At 42.4% G+C, this 27,052-nt stretch overlaps 1 protein-coding gene across 3 annotated transcripts in view; it reads left to right on the top strand.

Moving 5' to 3' along the window:
* Positions 1-26,486, top strand: part of LOC138616233 (transcription initiation factor TFIID subunit 4-like) — a 93,020-nt gene extending 66,534 nt beyond the window's left edge. For all 3 annotated transcript variants that reach the window (XM_069690394.1, XM_069690393.1, XM_069690392.1), the window contains 2 exons: positions 462-584; positions 24,260-26,486. In XM_069690394.1, coding sequence (XP_069546495.1) covers positions 462-584; positions 24,260-24,433 — 297 coding nt within the window. In that variant the 3' untranslated portion in view covers positions 24,434-26,486. The remainder of the gene's footprint in view (positions 1-461; positions 585-24,259) is intronic.
* The last annotated feature ends 566 nt before the right edge of the window (positions 26,487-27,052 follow it).

Genomic DNA, 27,052 nt, shown 5'->3' with positions numbered 1-27,052 from the left:
CAGATGGACAGATGAAAAGGGAAATCAGCCTTCCTAATTTTAATTCTTACATTTGGTCCTGCATTTGTTGTATTGTTCTCGCATCCTCACCCTGTCACACTGTGTGTGACAGTTTTGCTTGCAAATGCTATTAAAAAATGTGAAACAGGGGCCACTTTTTTGACCTTTATTTGGTTGAGACACTCAGAGAGAGCACCGTCAGTGCTACCAAGTAAAACGTTTACTTCAAGCAGGTAGGTATCATAAATGGTTATTTATAATGGAGGATTGTAAATATCAAAAATCACTTTTGATTACATGTATGTTGTAGAATTGGTTGTTAAGGAGGCCATTCGTGCATATTGATGTCTTGTTCGTGAGATACTTCCCAACCCAAACAGATGCATATGATACTGTGGCGATACAGTACCATGTATAGTGCAGAGGTTTACTTTATGATCTCTGTGTTCTTTCTTCACCAGATGCAACAACAGGAACTGGCCCAGATGAGGCAGAGAGATGCCAACCTTACAGCACTAGCCGCCATCGGCCCCCGAAAAAAACGTAAAGTGGATTCACCAGGGGCCACACCATCAGGGACCGAGGTAAGACCGTGACTGAATCTTTATTTATTGTCAGATTTGTTTTGTCCAAAAACAATGCTCCTGACAAAACAAGGTCCAAATCTTACTTTGGAAGAAATCTTTCCAGTAAAACACAGAGAACTTTCAAGGTGAAACATTTTATTTATTTTACAGATTTTATTCTACTATTTGTGATAGATTAGAGAAAAAGCAGGGCAGGAATAATTTGTGATAATGATATCTAACTCATTATCACTTCATCTGACATCTTAACTTTTAACTGAATGCTTCAAACTTGTCGTGTGTCTGTAGGTAAAGGTTTGTGGTGAACTTGACTTGGTCATTGTATGAGTCTTCGGACATTGTTAACACAAGTATGTTTGTTTGAGGACAATTAATAATCTACAGTAGGCTGTGGCTTTGTAGTTATTGATTATGCACTTAGATCTAACTGCTGGCTGCATAAAAGGGGCCATTGATAATTTATCATATGGTTGGAACTCTCAACCTAATAGCTACTGTAATGAGCTTATACTGTATATCAGTGGTAAATAGTGCATCTTGTTACAGGCATCCTGCCTCAGTGCAGCCAGCCTGGCTAATTTAACAAGAGAGCTTGAACCCAACCACTTTGGAAAACAGTTTCTTTCTGCACTCCAATAACAGTGATAAATAGAGAAATAATGGTTTATTGGTTGTTGTTATATATATTTCCCATTTAATTATAGGTTACCAATCGATTATGAGCATTCAAGTAGACTTATTTTATGAGAACATTTGAGAACATCAACATGAACAATACAAACACAAAGGCACAAATCAGTATACAAATAACAAATCATTAAAATGAGAAGCAGACATGGTTTTAGAGCGATTGATGCAACAAGCACCCTGATAAACTATAAAGAGACACCACTGTGGGTGGTGTGTGGTATCCACATGGGCCAGTCAAAGGTTGGCCATCATCCTACATTACACTGTTCTATCATATCTCAGGTGAGACGAAGGAGATGCACTGGCTTCATTTCAGTTGATATGTACACAAATGAACCTAAACGTTATGAACAAAGAGAATATCGCTGACTATCTTGTCACAACGGAACATGTCAGTGTCTGGTGAACAGTCAGTTCTTGCTGTCACCGACTTGGACACAGGAGCAATGGGCAGGTGTAAAGACCTGAGCGACTTTGATGAGGGCCACACGACTTAGAAACAGTAAGGCATGTGGGGCGTTCTCAGTCAGCAGCGGTCCACAGATGGACAAAAGAAGAACAAGTCAGCTGCTACAACTTCTAGGACTTAATTGCGGCTAAGTTCTTGGTGCAAGATATCACAAAGCACCTTCTGAGGTCTTACAGACGTTTGTTCTGTGGTACGTCGGAGCTGCTGAGGCGTCTCACATTAGGTAGCAGTGGTCACTTTTATTACATCTGTGCTCATATATATATTTTTGCTGAGTGGCCACAGATTAAGTTCAGCACCTTTACTCCCGCAGAACTGAGCTGGTTGTTTGCACAGCGAAGGTTGTTTGGTGTTGAGCTGGAGACACACTCTGCAGCCCTCTAAACATTTGTTTCCTTTTTGTTTATCTAATGAGTGAATGAAGATGATCAAATGTAAATGACTGCTAAGAGTCATGAGCTAATACCTTTTTGAAAGCACCAGGGAGCAGGTTTTGTTTGTGGACATGGCTATTTGTCGGTCTCCCTTTACTTAGCCCCTTGATACTTAAACCTTTAAGCATTAGCCAAGTTTAGATGTGTCTAATGGCTTACTCTCAACAATTTAAGTTAGAAAACACAACATAGATTTTAGGAAATATCTGTGTAAGTTACAGAGGGCACGGTGACTTACTTCCATGTGACTATCCTCGTCTGTTTTTAATTAATCCGGAGTGTTTTTTTTTTTTTTTTACCAAGACATGTTTCCAGATAGATGTTCCATAAGAAGCCACTTTAGTATCACATTTCTCCAGCACAGGGTTATACATGAAGTCATGCACAGTCGCTGTACCAAGTCACATTTTCCTTTAGGCAGCAGGAGGGAAACATTTAAATTCCACATATTCATCTGTAAATATGATGAATCTAAAATAAGGCTGAATTTTGAATGTCAATTGGTCATTTTAATAACCTGCTTATCGAGATGCATCTTCACATCCTTCGCTTAGCAGCAGTGTGTTGCAGAGCAGCATAGTAATGCACCCAGCAAAAAAGCATAAATAACAAAATAAAAGCATTACTTCTGGTCCTTGAGTGCAGTGCCAACCTCTTTCAGAATGTTTTACCCTGATGGGTATTAGCCCGCGACCTTCTGCTGCATTCAGAAAAAAAAAGCTGCTTTCTCAAACTGCTTCTCCAAATGCAGTTACACAACATAAACATGAATATATATGATGGTGGAGTTGTTGTCTTTTTTCTCTATTTTTTAATGTCCTGTATATGTTTAATTAGAAGGCATAATGAAGTGAAGTCACAGTGTGCTACTCCTCTGGAGTGATTGCAGAGGGGGCGGAGGAGGAATCTTAACTTATTTTCACTTCGTTTTCACCTCCTCACATTTCTTCATTTCACATGGGCTGGAAGCGCCCGCGGCGTTCTCTTTCCCTTCTCCAGAGCAAAGTGAATGTGACTTTTCTAAGGGGGTCACAGGATGCCTGGAGGCCTGTGGGTGTTACTGGACTGTTGCCTGCTCTTAGCTTCACTGAGGGGCTTGTCATAGATTTCATCTCCACAGAAATGAGCCGGGGGGCCCTGGCCAGGAGCACAAGCAGCCAACGTTATGAAGGGCCCACGCTGATTATTTCCCTCTGACATCGCATCCTGAGCTTTCCGCATTAATCCCAGACAAAGGCAGCCCTTCAGTGCTGTGCCAGAGCTCAAATTAGGAGCCAGATAATAGCCTTGTTGAGATCCTGTTCTGTTCACTGAGAGGCAGAGCTCCTGTTGAAATCCTCCTCTTCAATACTCCTTCCTTCCTGCTTCTTTCCCTCGTCAGACCACCTTTCCGCCTTGTTCGGACTGTGACGGAATTCAGGTGACACAATTTCCCTCCATGCTCCCCGACCCGACCCCCCGTTCACCCACCTTTAATTCGATGGTGGCTCGGCTGGACTTGGGCCCGTGCCTGGATGTGCATCGCCACGGGCTGCGAAACTGATAGCCAGTCAAGACTGGAGTATCTGTCTCCAGCCTGATCTAGTCTGCAGGAGGGAACAAAGGGGGTCTTACAGGGCTCCTCGGGGTGGATTAGTTCCAAGGAGCCAATGGCTGGGGCTGCTGGCTGGCTCGCTCGAAGAGGGCCTGCTGTGGCCCCAGCGGTGGGTCACTGCACAGGCAGGGGCCGCACAGGCAACACACACCCGCAACTCTGCCTGCGGCTCAATTGTTCCGATCCATACAGGCCTAACACAGCAATCAGCACACACAGGCTTTTTAAGTCCGGCACAAAAGTCGAGGGTGAGCGACCATGAAAGGGGTGGAGGGATGACGTGCAAGGACAAAGGGCAGTTGAAGGTGGATGGAAATGAGAACACAGCACAGATGACCTTTGCCTTTGAGATGTTAGCTTGAAGATGTGTATTACTATAATGCCTAATTAAAAAAGTGTGACGTTACTGGAAAATAATATCTTAATTCCTCAAATCACCTCTATAGAAAATGTACACAACATCAAACACCGCAGGCTGATTCTGAATTCTTTGAATGTATTTTGAAGCCCAGCTATTAGCATCTGGTGCTGCAGCTCAACAGTACATGAAGCATACTGCAGGTAGACTGTATGTTTAGTCCTGTGCTCCTCTCCAGCTGTACCAACATCTGTACGTTGTATGTAGAGGAGATGAAGATGGATTTTAGCTCAGTGAATCACGGATGGCAGACAGACTGTCAAATAGAGCTTCATTCATAATGATTATTCCATCACACCATTTACTTTTGGTCCTTTCACACATTTAACATGATTTGAACACTTTACTGTTTAATTTCCTCCTCCATTGATTTTTCTATTTTTTTGATCACCTCTTCTCTTGTTTGGTGAATCTTGTCTGAGATGTAAGGCTTCTGTTTGTGCTTAGCTTATGAGCGACGAGATAAAGACTCTTTCTGTACATCTAAGGTTAGCATTGAAGGCTCCGCCGTGTAAAATGTGCCTCGGTGCACAATGTCCTGCAGTGTTAAACACGCTCAGAGCTTTGAAACATCCTTGACACATTTACGAGCTCAGAGTTATCATCCAGGCACTTAGGCCATTTATCACATCAAAGGAAGAGCTTTGTTTGTTGACGTAAAAGCGACAATAGCAGCTAAATTGCCCCAGTTTGTGCAGCCACCCTGGCTTTCTCCTATCTGTCTCGACCAGGCGCAACGCAAGGGACAAAGGTAGGCGAGCGGTTTAATAGTGAGCACAGTCTATTTTTCCATTTGAATTCATTTCACCTTCTTTCTTTGAGGCTGTAGATCAGAAAGAAGGAGTGAGGCAATAGAGTGAGAGGCATGGGGAGAGAGGGGGGAAAAAGCACAAGGAAAACTGATGCCCTTTCCTCCAGCTAAATTAACAGGAATCACGTGGAAAACAATCTGAGTCTCCAATGAAGGAGGGAGGAGGGAGGGAGGGGGGGACCATTAAAATTAGCCCCGAGCTATGGACTGCACCCAATATCACTAAAGCTGCACTCACTACAGATGTGGAGGCTGGCTTACAGGCAAACTATGCTCTGTTCTATAGCTACAATTAAAATCAACCTCGCTGCCAAAAAATAGGAGGGGGAAAGAGGGGGTAGAAAGGCAGACATGAAACATCAAAGACAGATTGAAATGTGTAGTCAGTAATAAGAGTGGTCTCCAAGCCCCGAGGTTCTCCACGGTCCCCTTGTTAATGAGAAATTTTGACCTCTGGTTTGTAAGTTAAACTTGTAATCTCGGTTAATGAAGTAAATCAATCCCAACTCGGGAGTGTTCAGTGTCTCTCCCTTTGCCTTCTCCCCGCCAACCTCCCCTCTGTCCTTCTCTTTTGTGCTGTTCTCCTTCGCCTACTCCTCCTCCTCCTCCTGTGTCCCTCCCAATGTGCCGCCTGGGAGTAAAATGGCCAGGTCTTCAACCAGACAAACAGGAAGCTCAGAGAGTATGAGGGTTCCGGAGCTGGAGGGGGGTGTAAGCACTCAGAGGACTCGGACCAACCAGGCTGTTTGGTTAAGAAGGAGACAGGCCAGCTGAACGCCAGTATGAGGGACTGCATGAAGGAAAACACTCGCTCCTCCTCCTCCTCCCCCTCCTCCTCCTCCTCATCTTTTTCCCCTTCTCTCCCCAGAGTCTTCTGAGGTTAGTGTTTGGTTAAAAAGTCATGCCTGCTTTGCTGGTGTGGAAGGACTAGTGGCAGTAATGAGCAAACACACTTACTTCAGCTTCCTCCTGTTTTGTGCAACCTCCCTGCTCGTCTTACCCTCCTCTCACTCCTCTTCATGTCCAAACCACACACACTGTGACGGATTTTAATGGAAAAGACAGCTAACTGAACCTTTTTCTTTTATTTTCTTAAACATTCGGAGCTCCACTTTTGCTCTTAACCATATGGAGGCTTGTGTTAAATCCACTGAGTGCATTGACATTAACCTCCGATTAGCTGTTGCATTTATTTATTTATTTCACCTCTAAACTAATTCAGGGTGGGAACTGAAGTAGAACGCAATGACTTTAGCTTGACTTACATCAGGATGTAATGAAGCAGAAGGATTCCTTTGTGGGTTCCCCGTCTCTACACACCACATACATATGATTAAAGAGGGCACAGACAGGCTGCTATTGGTTTTTATAATGTCAAGAAGATTGTAATGTTGGTCCGACTTAATGTCTCAGGGCTATTCTGTATTTCCAGTGAGGACACAAAAGGAGACAGAGTTGAGTCTCAGGAATGGTTTCAGGGGTTCGTTGGCCGAATGCCACACGTTCTTAGAGCTTTAACACAGTGCACTTTGCCAACTTTCCCTTCCTACATGACGCACAGCAATGTGGTACCCACCACTCGGCTTTGCACTCTGTACCATGGGTTAAAGCATTGGAAATGGAGCTATAGCATTAGCATGGAAAGATAAATACATTTTTTTGTTTGCTTCAGTTGTGTGGAAAACTTTTTCCCCCTACATAATGGAATACTTTGTACAAAACATGAAACATATGTCATAGATCGATCTACATTGTTTCATTTTCTCGTTTCCAATATAACAGTGAAGTGGGAGAATGTTTTCCTCGTAGTTTTTCCCCACTTGGAATGTTACCTTTAAGGACAACCACAACATTACTGAACCCAGAATCATGGATGAATACACGATACCACGGGTTTATGTTATGACCATCGCATAATACATTCTACGTGATATTACATCGTAGCCACGGACCTCACTTCCCATCATGCCTACTTGTGGAATGAGTAGTTTGCTAAGTTTGCTGTTTGATGGTACTTTGTGTTCGCAGTGTGTCTGTTCACTGCATGTAAGTAATTGTCATATTGTCCTGGTCTGGTTTTAATCATTAGTGAAGTGGCTTTACATTTCTTGATTGGAGCTGTATTTCTCAATGGTAATTTGTTGAATTCATCGATTTTGTAATAGCACATTAAAGGATTGATTTTACTCATATCTGTTTTTCTGTCAATCAGTCTGTGCTTTAAACCAGAACTCAGATTGATGATTGCGCTTGACATTATAATATTATTATCATAGTTGTGGAGATTATCAGCATCATCTCAGAAATATACAAAATGTGACTGAATAAAACTTTAAATTGCTTGAAAAAATATTAGAGAAATGCTAAAATTAAATTGACCTTACTTGCAGATTCATTTTTTTTCATAAAAAATGTCATAGTTTATACACAGACTAATCTTGCCTGGTATACCACATAATTTGAGGCAAAAAAAAAATTGCCTCGAAATTATTAAAGTAGATTAAGCAGGATATATATTTTTTTTATCATCGTCTAATTGTTGTACACTAAAATAATTAAAAATAATACAAACTTTGGCCTGCTGTGCTAAAGGAAAGTAATTCAGATTCCTCCTTGGACATCAGTACCAAATATTTATGCACTATTGCAATAATCAGCTGTCAAGATATTTAACTAGAAGTGGGTGGCAGTAGAGGGAAACATGAACAAAGCTCTATGATTAATCCTCCGGGGACTATGAATGTCAGTCCATTGAATAGTTGTTAAGAAATTTCAGTTCGGACCAAAGTGATATAACAAACTACTAACTAACTATCTATCTATGATTAACATGCACATTTGTCTGATATTTGACTGATGTTTGTCCAATTCTTTATGAAAGACTCTTCTGCTTTTGTGAACATTTGGTAACCTTTTTATGTAGGTCGTTAAATAGGAAATGATCATATAAAAACAGTCTGGGGCCACTTTTGGGGTCTGTATTATAATTTAAACACCCTGATCTTAAAGAGGATTTGATGCAAATTCAGTTTGACTCATATGAGAGTATCACAACACTCTCACAACTCCCTCCTGAAAATAACCACAAATGATTGCGGTTGTGTTTGTGATGTTGAACGTCTGGTTTAATAACTTCTCGTGGTCCACATATTCCACCTGTCGTCAACCAGTCGAGTTACAAGAAGTCAAGAGTTAAGTTGAATCCCTAAACGATCATCAGTTTACTGAATCCTGCCTAATGAATATGCATTTAACAATTCATTTCAAGCTAATGCAGACTATTTGTGATGCTTCTTCTTTTAATGATTCCTAAATAGACCTTACATTTACACATGTACATAAACGCACACAGTGGTGTTAACACTATAATCTCCGTATTTAGATAAGAAGCTCTTATATATCCATATTCATGGCAAAGTAGTGATCCGCCTCATTTCTGCCTTTAAAACTTTGCCCTGAAATAATGGTTAAATATACAGTTTTGACAACAAAGTTGAGCCTTGGGCACTTAAAAGATACCCATCTTGAAGAAATTAATTACCTCCCTTGTTAATCTTGATATAATTAAATTTCTGAAGAATGAAATTTGTGGCATTTTTTTTTTTCTCCCCACTCCGCCTCGCTGCTATGGAGGCGGACCAATAATGGCGGGCTCTCTAGCTAGCCTGCTGGCCAGGGACATGGGGACAGCCTAACATCGTGGGCCCCATGTTGTGCTATACCGCACTGTGCAAACCCACTCTCCTCGTCCTACGCCTTCACCACTCTTAGGGATAGGCAGAGAAAACGCCTCAGTCACTGCTTTGCCATTCTGTGTTTCCTCCATCCTGGAGGAGATGGAAACTCTGGGCCTCCAGTTTCTTAACATGTGATAATGTTGTCGAAAGACTCGAGAATTTTAGAGCTGCTAATGAAGTTGTCAACACAGAGCCCCTGAAACTTACATGTGGGAGCCCTGGAGAGACCGCAGACTTCTTTCTGTTATGGCTCACTTAAGAAACTCCTGTGCCTTTGTGTGAATGTCTGTCGTTATTTATAGGACCTCCTGTGATGCTGTTAGATTTAACCCTGATTGCTTTGTGCAGCACGGCACTGGCATTACAAGGAGGTGTTATTATTGTATTATTGTCGCCATGTGTTAAAGTTTGTTTTCTTTTGACTATAAGTTTGATGTCCGTTTCATTGTCAGCTGTCAAGGTTTGATCCTGAAGAAAGTAGGAAAAAAAAACCTGGAAAAGATCTTTCTTTAGATGCTTGTAGGGGGGCGGAAGAATGCCAACGGGAGAGGAGCAGAGGGGGTGATATGTATGGAGTAGGCAAAACACTGCAGCTAGGTGGCAAAACTGCCAACGTAGAGAGTAGTTTCAGTTTTCCAGAATCTGATTCAGGCTTTTTCAGTGTTGAGGTGTACATCATGCATCCTGTAAGCAACGCCTCACTGTTTAAAACTCAGCGCTAAATAATTTAGCACCGTCTTTACATTCACTGCTTTATAGCTGTTTTCTAGCAGCGTGCATTTTCCATTTTTCTGTATGTCTGTCAAAATGTTGTTTTGTGTGTGTAACATACACGTATATATTTCTAATAGTTATTGTTGTGTTTCATAATAAGTGTTGGAATATCTTTACAAATTAACCCATCATTTTTGAATAATATTGAACACGATGACATGTTGTTTAAGTGATGCAACCCGCCACTGATAAACGAAAGAATGAACTGCAACGGTCCCCTATTTAGAAATCGTAGAGAATATTTCAGACAACCATGGGTGATAGAAAAATACCTTGACTGTTTTATTTTATGTTCTAATCAAAAAGAAATAACCATTCAAAATAACCTGGAAACAGATAACAACTTAACTGTATTACAGGAATGTAAATTGAAAATAGGGACATACTGGTCGTGATACCAGTATCAGGTCTAAAGTTGTGCTCATGTACTTGTACTCGTTTAACTTCTCTCATCGAATGCGCTCGATACCATTTCACGAGAACATTAAGTTAACCTCACTTTGGTTGAACCGGCAGGTGGAGGAGAGAAAGTGTTAAGTTAAGCAATCAAACAGTCTCTGCTAAGCTGTTAAAAAAGAGCTGTGAAAAACAAGAACTTTGATGAAACATCTAAACTCAATGCAGAGTTCAAGGACTTTGCTCGTTGCAGTAGACAACAACAACTTTGCAGTGAACACTGGTCAAGTGAGAGAAAATGTCCAGAGACAACCCAATAAAAATAACAGAACCCAATACAGTTGCTCTAGAGGTCCAGTCTTTGTTGATTATTAATAATATGGGATTTTGGAGCCTTATTTGCTAGCTGGAGAACAGGTATGAGAGTCCCAGCCAGTGTTACATCGTACCAACTGTGTCATCGAAGGTGCAGGACTTTGTGAAAAAGAGTGTTGCAAAAACAGTGTGGTCTTCAGCTTCACCGCAGATATTTGATGGATATTGGACCAGCACTGTCTGCCCAGTGTCTCTCATCAGATTGGCCACATAGTGGATTGATGTAGATTTTACTAGTTGAAACTACAAACAGCAGTTTTGAGGCTGGCCCACTGGTTAAGCTAAAACAGGTGTGGTCTTCAAAGTTTTTGTAATTTTATGGTAATAAATTTTTTTATGGTTGAAATACTGCATTGTTATTATGTACTCACATCAGTAAAAGGTATTGGCAAGTGGGAAAGAGTAGTTAGTTCTGCACCTTTCCAAAAGCAAAGTCACAAAGTGCTTCACGAGAATATAATTGTAAAAAAGAAAATACGGTTGAAAGAACTACTAATTGTAAGTACGTTTCCTTGTACTTGGTCTGCCCAGAAGGGATGTGTCCCTGGCTATATTTTAAGCTTTCAATTTGTTCCAATAAGTCTGGCTGGCTTTTGCGGTTGAGCTGAAATCAAGAGTGAATATATTGTTGACTGGATCCGCAACCAGTGATGTACCAATCAAAGAGTTGATCGTTCCCACCCCTAAAAGCTACTGCTGTTAACTACCGCCATTATTCAACAATCTGAGCTTTTTACTACAGGCCCCAGAAGTGCCTTTTTCTCTTAGTCCCCCACTGGGAGAGGGCCTGTTTTGGCTTCCAGTTACGCCTGAGCTACCCTTCATAATCTGGACCAACCACCAGCTACTTTAGATGACAGAGATGCTCCATGCAAATGAAGATCACATCTATTACAGCTCCCTTTCTGTCCTTCATTCTAAGGACCATTTATTTCATAGTTGTTGTTAAAATGTTGTTGTGATACAGTGTCCTCTATTTTGTCTTTTAAAGGGAAAACAGAACATCTAAAATTAGCTTCAGAAACTGGTGAAAGAGAACAAACAAGGCGATCCATTAGTGAGGATGGGTTATTGGCTGACTTGCCTCTTCTCATGGCGGCCCATTAAAAGTGGTAATGTCTGCCTGCAGCAGTGCCTGGGGAAGAAGAAGGAGGCCATGGAAGGCATATTTCACATGCATCAGACACTGGAATTAAATAGACCAATGTTCCCTAAAAAGACTGAAGTACATCTCTTTCTGATGTGCGTCCCGGGCAAAAATTCATTGATCTTAGAATGTCCCTTGGCAATTATAAAATATTAAATCCAAGTCGCACTTTTCGGCTCTGCTTAATTTTTTTTCCTCGCTTTTCACTGCTTTCCATTTGACCAATTTAGAAAAAAAAGTTAGAAATGGATGGGCATGAAAAAAACCAGACACTGATAATAAAGCCTGTGCCCACTTTTAGATATCTTTTGTTATGTTTCTGTATTGTTTTTGCAGAACATCTCACATCATTAAATGAAATGAGGTCCCGGCGACACTGAGTGCCTGAAACACGTCTTATTACGCCATCAGAGCTGTGTTAACCAGGAGCGCTGGTGTCTGCGATTGAAGCACACGAGGGAGTGAAATTTGTATGACATCTTTATTTCTGAGCTCAAGGTCTCCTGAACTGCTGATGCCTGTTTCGGCACTCTGGGGATGACAAATATTTGTCAGCTGCTTCCCATTAGGTCTGTGGCCCTGGTGCTCGCCTCCGTGGCCCCTCCATGTCCCTCAGAGATTACAGAGGGGGTTAATTGCCCAAATCATTAAATTTAACATATATCTCAATAAATATAATCAGCCAGCTGTTTGACAAGGTACACAGTTCATTAAGTCCCCTTGCTTGTTTGTCGTGTCCCTAATTAAGATTTAGGATCGATCATTGAGTGTGTAATGTACAGTGTAGCTCGGCTTGCACGGGGAGTCTCTCCGCTCCAACCAAAAAGAATGGCATCCGCTTGCTAAAGCTTCACCATTTAGCACACCGACTGCAATGGGAATTAGACATCCTGTGCTAATTAGCGAGGCCAATTAACTGTGAAATTCAGGCATTTTTGACAAATAATCTCAGCAGAATTCAGACATCAGCATTTACATGGATGTTATCAGTCCTGAATGGAGGGAGGATAAAGGCTGTTGGCTCGTGGGCTGGTTTTTGACGCCTGCTTGTACTGCTGGAAATGTTGTGTGCTCCCATTGGAGTGTCATTTAGCATCCAGTCTAACCTTTTGTTATCGTAATATATTTTTTACATACATGTTCACTAGATTGCTGCTACTTATAAGTCATGTGTTTGCAGGTTTGTCTCTGGTTTGACCTCTAAGAAGCCGAACAAAAATGATGCTGTTGAGCATGTTTGGCGACGCTTGACCTCTATTTGCTTTTCTGAAACAAAGAGTTGGCATCACCAGAGACACTCGACGTTTCTCTGTCTCTCACTCCCATTTTGATTCATGCCCACATGTATTTTTTAGGGTGCATAAATTATGTATTTGTTGGACTAATGAACGCCCTCCACTGAGGAAACTTTGGGGCAAGTTGTGAATGGCTGGATATGGCCTCCATCACCCGCATCAGCGCTCTGATTACATGTCACGGCACTTCTGAGCAATGAGAAGCAATTTGGCTGAAAAAGCCCTGCCTGGCCTCTCGGAGCAGTTTTTATATACACATACAACAAGGTCCAGAGAACCACAAAATGTAAACACACCTCCTGGGTCGACCTGAGACATTACACACCACCGCTTTGTTGTGTGTTTGTGTTGAGGTATGTGCAGTTACGTGTGTGTGGTCTGACTCGGTGACAACTATAAAACAGGCCCCTGCCGTCTTTATTACCGGTTCGACCTATCCCGCTGCTCCGTTCCTGCAGAAGCACTATTACCCGTGCTGGCGTTGGCGTTTTCTGTTGAAATCTAATAGAAAGGCGCCATTACGCCACAGAAGCTAATGGCTGTGGGTGTATGCTGAAGCTGTTTGGATACCAGGCAGCGCCGGAGGTGTGTTTGCTGGGCGCCGATGGGCAACTCCTGCAGCTGCCCGCCTCAGGTGCAGGAAGAATTGAGTACTTCCTTTTACAAGATGTGTAATTATTATGGCAGACAAGGGTGTGGATTTAAACCAAGTAAATATGTAGATAAGCACTATGCACACACACACACACACACACACACACACACACACACACACACACACACACACACACACACACACACACACACACACACACACACACACACACATACACAGCTGCTTGGAAAAAGATGCCGTTGTATGTGGTATAATAAAGCAGGTTGCCAAAATGCTGTGCAGGTAGGAAGGAAGCCTTGTGGGCTTGTGGAAGAGGACTCTGACGGGAGGAATGAGGCCTCCAGGAAAGTGACAGCAAAACCATAATGAGGAATAATGAGTCCAAATTTTGCAATGCTGGGTGCCATTTCTACCACACACACACACACACACACACACACACACACACACACACACACACACACACACACACACACACACACACACACACACACACACACACACACACACACACACACACACACACACACACACACACACACATCCCCCCAACCAATTTGTATCACTAATTGACGGTATATTATATAATTTTAATTTTGACATTGAAGCACCAAATGCCGTGGAATCACCAGACTTCTCTGCTCATCAGCAGAACTAGTAGAAGTTATATTATAAGTAGGGTATTCATATTAAAGTTTCATCAGCACGATAAATGCCCAGAACGGTGACGACATTTGTTTCTGAGCAGCTGTAAAGACTCTGTCAGCTTCACGCCTTGGCAGCTCGCTGGATGAAAAACAATGACACTGGGGGTCACAAACGTTCACAGAGGCACTCTATTAAAGTTTCTCTTCGTCTTTCTGGGACATCTATATAAAACATGAAGCTGCACTCTTTCCCCAGAAGAGCCTTCGATTTTAATCAGACCTGCTCTTCAGACAGCCCGTTTCCTGCCGCTCATACTTAGCAGGCGCCACATCAGGTGCACGGGGACCGGCGTCGGCGGCACTGGAACGGAGCCTGTGATGGCTAAATGATGTCAAAAATGGGCCCATTAATGTCAATTTGAGATCAAGGGGCCAATTCAAGAGTGTGAACCTCTGCTGTAAATGTGCTTTCTAATCTCCTCCATCTGCATATCTGCTGTGGCCCCCTTGGTGCGTTCCTTTTCTTGCAAGTGAAATGTGTCACTGCTCATATGAGGATTTATGTGAAGACTGACAGCTCAGAATACGGCACATGTCTTCAGAGCAGTGGGATCCGTCGTGCTGCCTTTTGGTGCCTGTTAGCGCGCACACGGCCCTCTTGTGTTATTCAGTGCCGTGCTATTTTGCTAGCCTACTCTTTCTCCCTAATTAGGCCATTTGCAGGATGCGTTCTCCTTACTGTGGTCATTTATGTTCAATACCACTCTGAACTGATAGGCTTTTTGTTAACTGGTTGTTCCTATTTAGAACGTTTTGCAAAGACATCAAAGGGTGGACCACGAGCCTCATTTGGCAACTTCTCCCAGCTATCCATCGGCTGCAAAACACCCCGGTGCCTTGATTATTAACTCAGTCACCACCCTCTCATTCAACTTGAATTAAAAATTAAAAACCAGCAGAAATGACAGTGCCACACCATTGAAAGTAAAATGTGTAAAACCAACAAGGGCTCATTAGTGAGTAGTTCAGAAGACAAGCATTCTGACTAGAGACTCATTACACTTCTCCTATTTTAACTCTAATTGGGTTCATTTTATATATGAAACGCCTTGAATATTTAATGTTGAAAAAGTTCTACTTCTGATACTTTATGTAGCCAAAGATACTTGGCCTGTGTTAATTGTCCAGGTTATCGGGGAAGCCATTAGTGGTTTCTTAGTCATTTGTGTTCTCTGTATGGAAATCATCAGAGAAGAAAGACATTGAACACACTGCTTGGTGGATTATTGATTGGATCTGGATCTTCAGTCAAATAATGCTGATTTAATAATCACAACAACAACAAAACCATCATTTGGTTTATCATTATATAGGCTGCTGATGTACTATTCTGATTGTAGAAAATAGGGAATTCTAATCATTTAATAGATAATAATTGGCAATATGTGAAATTTTTTTTTACCCTTGATGGTGTTGCCAACTCAAGCTACAAAGACCCACCTAACAAAGCCTTTGTAGTATTTAACAACTTGCTCAGCTAGCCAGGCTTAGAGCATTTTAATTAAACAGATTAAAAACAATGTTATGGTTTCTTCCTCTGGTTGCCTTCACACAATCTTTTGTTTCTCTCAGGTTGTAAAAGAAAGCGAGAGGGGAAACAAAAGCAAGATTGTGTTTCCAGGCAGGAAAGTTTGAAGTTCTTTGTTTGGAAGCGAGGTTCCGGGTGCAGCCGACTGTTTAGCTTGGTGACCCTGTGACTGTCTTCTGAGGAATTGTATGAGCAGCCCTGCAGAATAGCGCTCCAGGGTCGGCTTTCATCTTAGCAGTAACCTGTGGACTTTGAAACTCAGGGCGATGGAATTGCAGCTTTGTCAGTACACTACTAATTAGAAAATTCCTGACCTCGAGCAAGATGTTTTAATTATGTGTTGTGTCAACGAGTTTGCAGATTTAATCCACCGTTGATACACACTCAAGTGTGCAAACTGTGTCGCATGTTGTAGTAGATCAAGTGGAATGGAGCAGGGGCTTTTTCTTTTTCTATCTTTCCTTCCCCATGTAACCTCACGCCTTTTCTGCACCGTCTTCGTTAAGAGCCATCACATGCTTAAGTAGCCAAATTAGACGTGGAGTTAATGTGTTAGCTCGTGAAAAAGCTGGTCTGATTTGCCTTGGTTTGTGCGAGGCTGAACAATGTGACAGTATTATGCTGGGTGTGAGCTCTCTGTTGCAGTGAGTCAGTGTGAGGGAAGGCAGGAAGGGGTTAAACAGAAATTGAGCGGGGATGCTGGGGGCAGCAGTGCTGCAGAACATAGCAGTGTTCGTGCGAAGGCAAGTCATTTCCCGAAACACTGCAGACACATGGCCTGCGGCGCTCTAAAACCTTTGGAGACCAAAATGGCTTGCAGGAGTTAGAAGTAATAAGGTGTTTTTTTTGCCTTCTTTCTCCTTGACTGAAATTCTGCACGGTTGCTATGCATTGCCATGGAGCTGTGTAGCTGTTTTTATGGTTTATGTGGGTATTAAGATGCTCTGCAACTGGCCATTTTTGAGATTTGTTGTTGTTTAGTTGTGAAGCAAATGGAAGTTGTTTGTTTTGAAAGTAATTCCCTCATTTTTTTTTTGCCATAATGAGAATGCTAGACCTCACTCTCATCGCTTTGTATTTATCCTCTTTATTCTTTCAGCTTTTTCTATTCTGCCGTTAACAAAATGACGAATTAACAAAAGCCTGTTTGAGACAAGAAAAGAAACGGATACAGAGAATGTGATTCACTCACCTTCGTTTCAGTGACAATGGCAGCCTCTTGTTCGGGCTTTTCTACAGAGAGGAAACCTGTGATAGGAACAAAGGCCATCTGTGTCGGTGCATGAACATAAAGCTGTAGCATTAGTCCATTCTGACCTCTGTGATTATTGGTGGACTCAACCAAAACCCTTTTCATCCTCTCCCCTGGTTCTGTTAATCTTGGCTGCCTTGTCTGCTTCAAAGAGAGGCTCCGGCATATAATCTGGCTATGTACATCTGTGAATTATTATTCTAATTCTTTATACGTTTATTAGAGCTGAATAAACTCCACATCAAATACATCACTCGGGCAATGTCAGAAAGCCTGGGGCAAATCAGCCGACATCTGTTAACTCTTTCAAAATGGCCTCATCCAGCATGTCTGTGGGCGTAGAGGAGCGAGGAGAAGGGAGAGAGGCGAGAGAGGGAGAGAGAAAGTCTCTGTTGCTGATTAATGGCGGCCGTTGGAGAGGCGTTTCAGGCCGAGTGCGGAGATGAAGCGGGGCCGCACTCCCACGGCTGGGCTACACACTGTAAACACTGCGAAGGGACGAGGCAGCGTTCCCCGGCTGAAATGCGGCGTGGAGGAAAACATGTGGGAAAGCTTTGGTTCCTGGCACGTAGTCAGTCAACCAGGCAGGCAGTCAGTCAGTCCTTCAGTCAGTAAATTAGTCAGTCAGTGAGTCAGTCAGGCCTTCAGCCACTCAGCCAGCTCCTCTGCTAGTCTGTCAGTCAGAAAATCTCAGAGTCCTTCAGTCAGACAGCATGCATGGTCAGGTACTCGTAACGAGATGACGCCAATCAGGAGAATCTGACAGCCACTTTAAGGGATCTACCTGCCAACTGCACCTTTAAAATACAACCGGACCACCAGATCACGGCATCACCTGCCAGGGTGGCCACGATCAGAGACTAACTTCATCAATATTTGAATCATAAATGCTGTTAATTTCCACCTTGGCTGTAACTTTTAAAAAACAGCACCTGGTTCAGCTTTGGCTTCACTTCTTTGTTTAGCTTGTCAACAGTCTGTCTCTGTTGTGCTATATATGTCCTCCTCGCCTGAAGCGCAGACATCAGAGTTTAAACGGATTTTTCAGCATCAAAGTAATAACAACAATAGAGTAATGTTGCATTATGAACAGCTTATCTGTGAGACTTTATCCTCCGACATGAATGCTGAGCAATGCTCCCCCCCCCCCCCCCCGTGTTGCAGTCGTAGTTAACAATGTGTTCGCTGGTGTGTTGTCACATACCGGTACATACAGCGCGCCCTCTCTCACCGCTCACTTCTGCCGCGAAGGAGCTGAGTGCTGAGGCAGCAGGTCGGACCGCGCAGGGGCCGAGCAGCTCTCTGTGTGCCTGGCAAAGTGGGCCATTAACCCACCGCCCTGAGGTGTGACCCGGGCCAAATCCAATATTGGCTCCGGCATCAAGGCACAGGTGCCACTCAGGGTTCAAAGCCACAGATCAGCAAGAAACCCACTGCTGCTGCTGCCCCTCCACCCCCCACACACACCTCCCCCCGCTTCCCCTTCTTCTTAAACACTAAAGGGCTGAATGTAAATGCAGAGTGGAGACACCTACAAGCACTGCTGCTGCCACGGCACAACGGGAGACAAGGAGTCAAACACCAAGGAAGGCAGGGAGAGACGGAGGTAGAGGGTGAAAACACACAATTAAAAAGTACATTTGGCAAAATTGGAATTAATTTCAGTTCTGTTGAGGTTGATGAAAACATTGTTGGTCATTGGAGCTCAGCTTGAAGAACATAAAACTGTGACCTGCTAACTCTATTGAAATATTATAAATCTTTTATATACCTGCGATTTACATAGACAGTGATTGAATGTCAAAACACATCAGCCTCATCTTTTCAGTGAAATCTGTCCCCGCTGTGACAATTTTACATGTTGGATTTAAACGACACAGTGATACAAAATACTCAAAGTACAGAATAATCCCAGACCTAAATTTTATATTTTCATCAATCAATCAATTTATTTAAAGTGCAGAATCACCGAGCAACATGTTTCCAATACACGTTATAATTACAAAGAATGCAAAGACCAGACCATACGGCACATAAATAAAATATTAACTGTTCAAATATGGCAACCACATTAAAACATCAATATTAAAGAACTCTAATGCAATAGATGCACACAAATGCGCGGGGTGTGAAAGAGTAGAGGCCGAGGTGTTAAGTGCATCATGGGAGTTCTCCCAGCAACCCAGGCCTGTAGGGATAGTTCAGGGTCACATGAAGCCCTACTTTTAAGATTCATCAAATTAAGTTTTAAGCCTGATCACAGGCTCTCTGCCTCTCTGACTTCCATCCTTTATAAGTAACCTTTTCTTTTTTTTTTTTTTTTTTTTTAAAGTTTCTTGTATATTGAGTTTATTTACACAAGGCATTGCTGAAATTTTAAATAATTTTCCTGATTGGTTCGTCACCAAGCAAGAATTTGTGAAATTTGTCTGGTATTTTTGTGCTTCTCTTTCATTCTGTTGTATTGTTTTCCACATACTTTATTATATTAATTGTTAGCTACACAAAGCAGATACACGCTCTCAGTTTCTGCTTCTGTGTGCATCACGTTTGAACTGGAAATCTCAAGGAGTGTAAAATAATGTGTCTGGCCCATTGGCGCATTGTCATGTATGTCAACAGAATGACGCTACCAACCAGAGCCGGCAAAGAGGCCTTTTTGCAGACAAGCTTTTAAATCCTCTCTCCTCTCCTCTCCTCTCCTCTCCTCTCCTCTCCTCTCCTCTCCTCTCCTCTCCTCTCCTCTCCTCTCCTCTCCTCTCCTCTCCTCAGGTTCTTTCCACTCTCTTCTGTTTTTCTGTCCCCGGCTCCAAACAAGTCAAATGTCTGAAGAGATGTATCGAAGTATCCCTGCGCGTTCTGTACGATGGATATGTCATATGACATAATGCCTCGGAGCAGCCATCACAGATAAAATGACAGATGCTGTTTTTTGCCTCGTGGATCTTTTGTGGCCGGGCTGATTTTGAGACTTTCCTTTTTGCTCTGCCCCTCTCTATCTCTCTCTTTGTGACTCCTTGCTTTTTCCTCCTCTCCCCACGATTTCCTTTCATCCACCGTGACCTTACAAAGCCTGCCATTTTGTTTTTTTTATTGAATTTCAAACACAGTTACTGTGTAATTGCTGGCGACAAGGAAAGCATGGTGGTTGATGTCTCACTTTCCTTTCTAACTGACACTCAGCCATCTGCTTTGTTTAGCGTTGGTGTTTACCCCGCCCATCCTATCTCCCTCCTCCACAACATGACTTGCTACGTGTACTGGCGAGAGCGATCGGTCTCCATAGATACCGACAACAACATACCGGTGTTTGGGTTGTTGACATTCTTTATGTGGAGGGCATATAAAGGCAGAGGGAACAGGTGAGTGACTTCCTGGACAAGCGCTGACCTTTCCGCCTGTGTTTCGATCACTTCAGGCTGCCCTTGTCCCTGAAGGGAGTGAGGCATTCTGGGAGTCGCATGGGCAGCACTGTCTGTCTATACTCGCTGTCTTCCTCCTCCCGACCATCAGCCACTGTGACCACGGCACCACCCCAGTACCGACCGCCCGCCCGTGGCTACTTCCGCCCGTCCGTCCAGGTGGATGGATGGCTTTGATTGGTAAAATCTGTGTCCCTGTCGCCGGCTGTACGAGTGAGTGGCAGTAATTGGCATAGCAGTAGGCAGGCTCATCTTTCACATGTGGTCCGCGATGATTGACCTGATTAGGCCAGGTTTGCTCCCCTGAAGTGAGGGTCCAGTTCGCCCCCAGGGCGCAGAGGAGCCGGCCGTACCCGCGTGCCCCTCGACTAGCAGCCGAGAGACGACAGATACGGTCGTGGTAAGTTGGCAGGAGCGGTGGCCTGGCTAGTCTCACTCATCATCCAACCTCCAGGGGTCAGAGAGTGTACTGAGGGAAATTTGAGACAACGCATCGCCATACAGCGTACACAAACACAAGCATTTGAGGGGGCGGGTGCTGGAGGGACTTGGGTTCGGTTCTTGTAAATTCATACCCGTCATATGTTTGCAATTAAGGCCTGTCTGTACTGTGTGTTTACAGAGTGGTGCAATCAATGTAATTGTGAGAGGGTGTTCCTGACTGAAATGTCTGTCTTACTTCTCTCTGCCTGGGTTCAAGTGGGCACTCGCTGGATTTGTTTCCCACTGTTTCTCATTTCCAAATGTAAATGCATCTCTTGATTTGTATCAGCCTCTGTATACACTCCCTCTCTTTTTTACCGTTCTCATTTTTCCTGGATCAAATACAAACAACAAGGGCTCCGTTTCAGAGCGGGACGTCAGCTCAGATCCATGTCAGAAGCGTTGTGTATTTAGAAGGAAAATCTGTTCATATTCCAGGCGATGTAAAGAGCCATAAAACACACTTAAATTCAAATGATGCTTTCCCTGGCTGGTAGGAGCAGTGTTTTTCTCAGCGTCATGTTTGTCTGGTTTGAAAAAAAAATTCAGAACACTGGTCTGCACCTGAAGATCTGGACGTTATTAGTGCGTCTTTTTGATCTCACTCGTGCTCCACAAGAGGCATTATTTCTCTTAATTGGAGGTATATACTTGGTTCAAGGCTACAACATTCCTTACTATTGATACTGTCAATGTGTTTGCCATTCAGCAAGGATGACTTCATTTAGTGAATTGGAAACGTAGTATTGCTTGCTCTTGTGTTTCACCATGGAAACTATCCTTTGGCTGCGACACTGAGACAACAGTCTTTTTCCTTCCAGAAAAACAAACAAACTGTAAAACACACGTGTAAAGGAAAGAATAGCATCACTGAAACCTAAACAACTTACCAGTCCATTAATGTTAAAATAAAAGCATAGAAATAAAAGCAAATGAAGACAAGTCAGAGCACTTAGGTTTTCCTGCGATGGCCTCAGGACATTGGGGGGGAGAGGGAGGGGGAGGGGGGGGGGGGTTTGACACTGCGAGGTCACTTCAACAGCAGTGATAGCCGCCGTTGATTTAATCAACCACATTTGCCAGTTGAAAGCTCAAAGCCAAAATATTCCTTTCTGCCCCTCGTTAGCTGTGGGACTCCGACGCAGCTCTGGGAAAGTATGGAAAATCGGTTTCATCATCTCCATGTCTGGAAGAACTTTGGAATTGGACGGAAACAAAACGATGCATCCACAGCCATGTTGGCTGCTCTGAGAGGCTACGCTTAGCATTTAGCTCAAAGCAGCGCTCTGCCTAACATCAACATGGGAATATGCGAACAACAACAATGCTAACATGCAAAAGAAAAGGCATAATAGTCCCCATGTACATTGTCTTAGTTTAGCGTTTAGCACAATAACGTGTTAATTTCCACTTTACCAAAGCACAGTTGAGGCTGATGGGAATTTTACTAGTTTTCCAAGTATTTGGTCATAAACCAGAGTACTGATGGGAGATTACCAATGTAGTTATAATTAATCTTGTGCGGAACATGAATGTCTGTACCAAATTAATGACAATTCACCCAACACATATATATTTCACAGATATTGGATATTTATGACTTTAGAGAAATATCTTTTCCGTGGTGCCACTAAAGGACAAGTCAGGGGATAACTAAAGTCATTTGGATGCATTCTGAAGGGCACAAAAATGTCTGTACAAAAGTTCATGACAATCCATCAAGTAGCCGTTCAGATATTTTGGTCTGGACCAAAATGGTGGACCAACCAACTGACCGACCTTCACTTGCATCCCTAGAGCCGTGCTGCTAGCATGGATAAATCTGTCGCTATGTTCTGGCATCGTAACTATACATGTGGCCGGAAATTTAGGGAAATGAAAAGGAATGACATGCCTACCTACGGTTTTTTGTTGATGCAGTGAAAGTTTCTATACAGCGGGCCTTTGTCTGCTCAGCCATAGTCAGTATGTATTGTGTTTGTGAGAGTCACCCAAAGGCCTTTTCCACTACGGTAACTTACTGACCTGTAACTGAACATGCATCTGATCCTTCCCAGTTTGTAAAATACTGTTCCACTGTGTAGAAAAGCAAAGCCAGACTGACCGCCTTTGCCCTACAAGTTCTCAAAGGTTCAGGTTATAGGTCAGTGAGTTCCCCTAGTCAAAAGACATCTTGATTTTTTTCTGCTTTTTCTCCAAAAAATATTACTTTGGCGGCTGCTGAAAACAAACAAGCAATATATTGAATAATTGTTGTTGCATCTCAAAAGGCAATATGGAATTTTCTGACAAATGTAGATGAATTTCAGAGCCTCTTTGTGTTTCTTTAATGACAGCAGCACTCGAGCTGCATGGAGTTTCTTCAAACCTGATAACCCGTGTTATCCCAGCATGATCTGACAATGTTCCAGGCAGCTTCTCGTGATGTCAGGAATGTTTGGCTTTCTCAGTCTTCATGTAAACCAGAAAGGAGGTCAGGTGACTGTGGAGGAAAGTCCATGACAGTCAGCACTCCCTGGTCTTCTTTGATCTTAAAGTAGTTCTTCAAAGTTTGGAGGTGTGTTTGGGGTAAAGTATGTCTAAAGAATTAAATCCTTGGTCAGGGTGGAGTCGATGTAGCCCAACTCCACAGTCCAACTCCAGATTAGACAAAACTCCTCTGGACTTCATCTCCTTACAGATATCCTTCTGTTTCTGGTAGAAACCTCAAACTTGGACTCATCAGTGAAATGTTTAGCCTCCCCAAAGCATTTGGCCTTGTTTACCCGCCTAAGAAGTGGTTTAGAGAAAGTACTCGTCCTCTGAGACCACAACTTGACAGCCTTCTTTTGACAGGACTTTTGCTGATTGGATTCTTGCGTTCTTATTAGGAAATCCTGTATCTGTGATGAATTTGCTTTTCTACGTCTTAGTCAACAAACCTTGATGTGTTGACCTTGATCTTCTACTGGTGTGGTCACTTTTGTTCTGCCTGATGTGTGCTTTGGACACCAGTTTCCCCAAAGTGTTTCAAAGTGCTTCCTTAGAAACCTTCGGTGCTGCAACAACTTGACGCAGAGAAAACCCGTCTTTCATAAGAACAGTCTGACCTCTGACGCTTTCGCTTCTGATACCATGTTTCACAACGCTACTTAGTCAGTAATGTTCTGCTGGAAACTTGAAGCACAGCCATATTTATTACAGATGAATAATGGCTGCAGGTGATTTACTTGAACAAGCCTCGATCAAATCCAGTGTCATCTGCTTCAATGGATGGATGACTTCACAAGTTCATTACCACTAATTTGCCTAAATTTGAAAAAAAGCTTTGAACCTAGAAATGGCACAGACTCTTAAATAGTTCACGTGTTTTTAAATGTTTCTAAATCCTCAAACTTTCGACATATATCCAGGTTCAATTGAAACCATGATAGATTTTCTACGTGACGATACAAGGTGCTTGAGAACTATGGAACGGTTTAACAAATTCTGTACGAGTCCCTCCGTCTCACCTCTGGCCCTCTCCCTTGTTCCCTTGTTTCCAGGTTTCCGGCAGCACGGCGGGCTCCCCGGCCAGCTCCTCCGCCCCGTCCACCTCATCGCGCCAGTACACGCGGCAACGCATCACCCGCGTAAACCTCAGGGACTTAATTTTCTACATGGAGCAGGAGAGAGAGACCGCCCACTCCCTCCTCCTTTACCGTGCCCTGCTCAAGTAGCCTCTGCTCCGCTCAGCGCCCACCTCAACCTCCTCCTCCTCTTCCTCCTCCTCCTTCCCAGCCACGTGCCTTCAGATCAGGTCTAATGTTTCAGCTCTGTGTCTCCATATGTACTGTAGTGATGTTTGATGTAGCTTTTAATAACAAGAAAGAGACAGAAAGAAAGATACAAAAATAAGCCTGTTGTTCTGTGTCTTCTCCGTTGAGCTTCACGTTGTGTTGTGAGATTCTTCAGTTTAAAGGCCATATCATTTTCTTTGTGTTGAAGTTGGATTCGTTAGAAGAACGATGTGTTTCAGGTCGCGTGACTTGACCCAGAACTTGTTCCATGTATACTGGGTAGCTATTTATTTGACATTGTTTTCAGAAGCTTCAACGTACCTCCTAAAAGTAAGCATTACTTTGGTTTAGAGAATTATATTCACACCTCGATACAGCCTACAATATTCTCTGAGCTATTTGTTGAACACAGTTCAATGAATGTAGTGTAGCTGAACTTAATAAATGAGACTTTACAGATTTCTACACCAACACATCTGTTGGAAACTTTCAGATTCCAGATAACAGCATCATGTCCGATTTCCTTCCCGTACATGTAAATAGTTCTGTTTGAATTATTTTACGGCATGTATATTTTTTATCACATGTAAGCTTTGTAAGAAAAAGGAGTAATCCATGTGTCAGTAATATGAAACCCGATGTTTTGTAAAACCATGTGCTTTGAAAGAGTCGAATTGAGACAGTTTATTCTGTAGAGTTTTATAGAAGGGAGATTCCTCCCGACCTTTCTGCTGAAGGTCATGAAACAAAACCACGGTCGGCTCTACGTGACACCAGTTTCTGATTGGTCACCCTTGTTGAATGAGGTAGTATTTTGTTTTGAAAACCTCACATAATGTGAACATTGTTTTTAGTATTTTGTGTCCTCACACCGGTTTAAGAAGTTTTGGTGGTACTCTAGGTGGGGTTTGACTGGGAAGAGTGAAAACACATTCCTTTATCTTTCACTGCTCATTAGTGAGATTTAAACAAATAAGTTGAATCTAACTTAAAGGGAACACCCCCCCACACACACACACACACACACTTTGATAATGACTGACAACGGTTAACCATGAAGCACTTATACTTGCTCCAACATTGGGTATCACAGCTGTAAAGTAACGATGAACTGTGGAAGAAAGCAGTTTGATGACTCCGGCCTGAAACTGACGTATATGTTTTTCTTTGTTTTGTCTCCCTTTGTTTCACTTATTGAAAAGAGCTAATGGACAAAAACACCTACTTTTTACATGTCGTCTTGCACTCTCGCCTTGTTACTTTTTTTTAAGTTTTTACAAGTCCTCATTGTATTATGTAATATTGTCCATTTTGGTTTTTTGTTTGTTTTTTCTATTTAACTAGATATCTTGGCCTCTATGCAGCTTTTCTTGTCATATTGAAATTTATTTAAATATGGGTGACATTTGAAACAATTGTTGTGCAAATTGTGTACATTTTGACAGCACTTTTTTTAAGTATCTATTTTACCTGACAACTGAAAGCTGTCACTGTATTATAGCAGAGAAACGACTCTTTAAGGTAGTAAACTGTATTGCCATTTTCTGTCAAAAAGACACTTATTTTTAACAATTAATATATTTCTTTGTCTTCTTTTCTTTGGGATTGGCTTTTATGCTTAACACATTTTCTTAGATTTTATCCCCAAAATACCACATTTAAAAAAAACAAGCACAACAATACCTATTGTGGTGATTTCAAAGGATTTTATTAATAATTTCTATGGTTTCTGGTGGCTTCACAGGAGGACATTTCTACTTCTTCAGCTTTTTAGCCAAAATATTAGAACAATATTCCTGATATAAACAGATGGGGGAAATAACATTTCAATGTAAGGATGATTTGTAAATATTGTTTACAAAACTATGTGTTTATTAGAACCACGTTATTTTTGGTAAACTATTGTACATATCTTGACAATTTCCTGTTTGTGTGAAAAAAACAATACTTATGTATTTGTACCTATTTTGTAAAGGAATAAATAAGCTGTTTACTAAACTGAGCAGATGCTGACTGTGATCAATTCTTTTTTTTCCACTCTAACACATTAAAATGTCTGTAGGTAGGATTCTTTAAAAAAAAAAAAAAAAAAAAAATGTAAACCTGACTCTGAAATGACTTAATAACTAAGCAACGTGCTCCCTCCTCTTCATCCTCTGGAAGACTAAGCTATGTTATGTTTTTGCATATTTACCAAAGTCAACTGCTAATTCAGCTGGCTTCATTTCCATTTCTTACATTGCACATGCTAAGTACAAACTGAGTCAAGGCGCTGCTGCTCAACTATGAAAAGTCCCCCTAGGTTTCTGCTGCTAATTAAGCAGAAGCATTTTTGAAAAGACCAAAACGTTTAATTCAGTGCAAAATATTGGGGTTTGGGAGCGTATTGGTTTTTTGCAAGATCTCGGCCTCTGCCTCTGCCTCAATCCCTCTGGAGCTTCAGACTGCTGAGCTGGATTCAGCCCTGAAGACGACCTTCCCCCTTTGCAAAAATGAACAGGGCGCGCACACACACACACACACACACGCACACACACACACACGCACATGTACACTAGG

The sequence above is a fragment of the Brachyistius frenatus genome, unplaced genomic scaffold (assembly GCF_029030835.1).
Source record: "Brachyistius frenatus isolate BFR_SWC_R1_liver_20210118 unplaced genomic scaffold, ASM2903083v1 Contig_9, whole genome shotgun sequence".
Lineage (NCBI taxonomy): Eukaryota > Metazoa > Chordata > Actinopteri > Embiotocidae > Brachyistius > Brachyistius frenatus.
The sequence above is the reverse complement of the archived record's forward strand: the minus strand, read 5'-3'. Positions and strand labels throughout refer to the sequence as shown.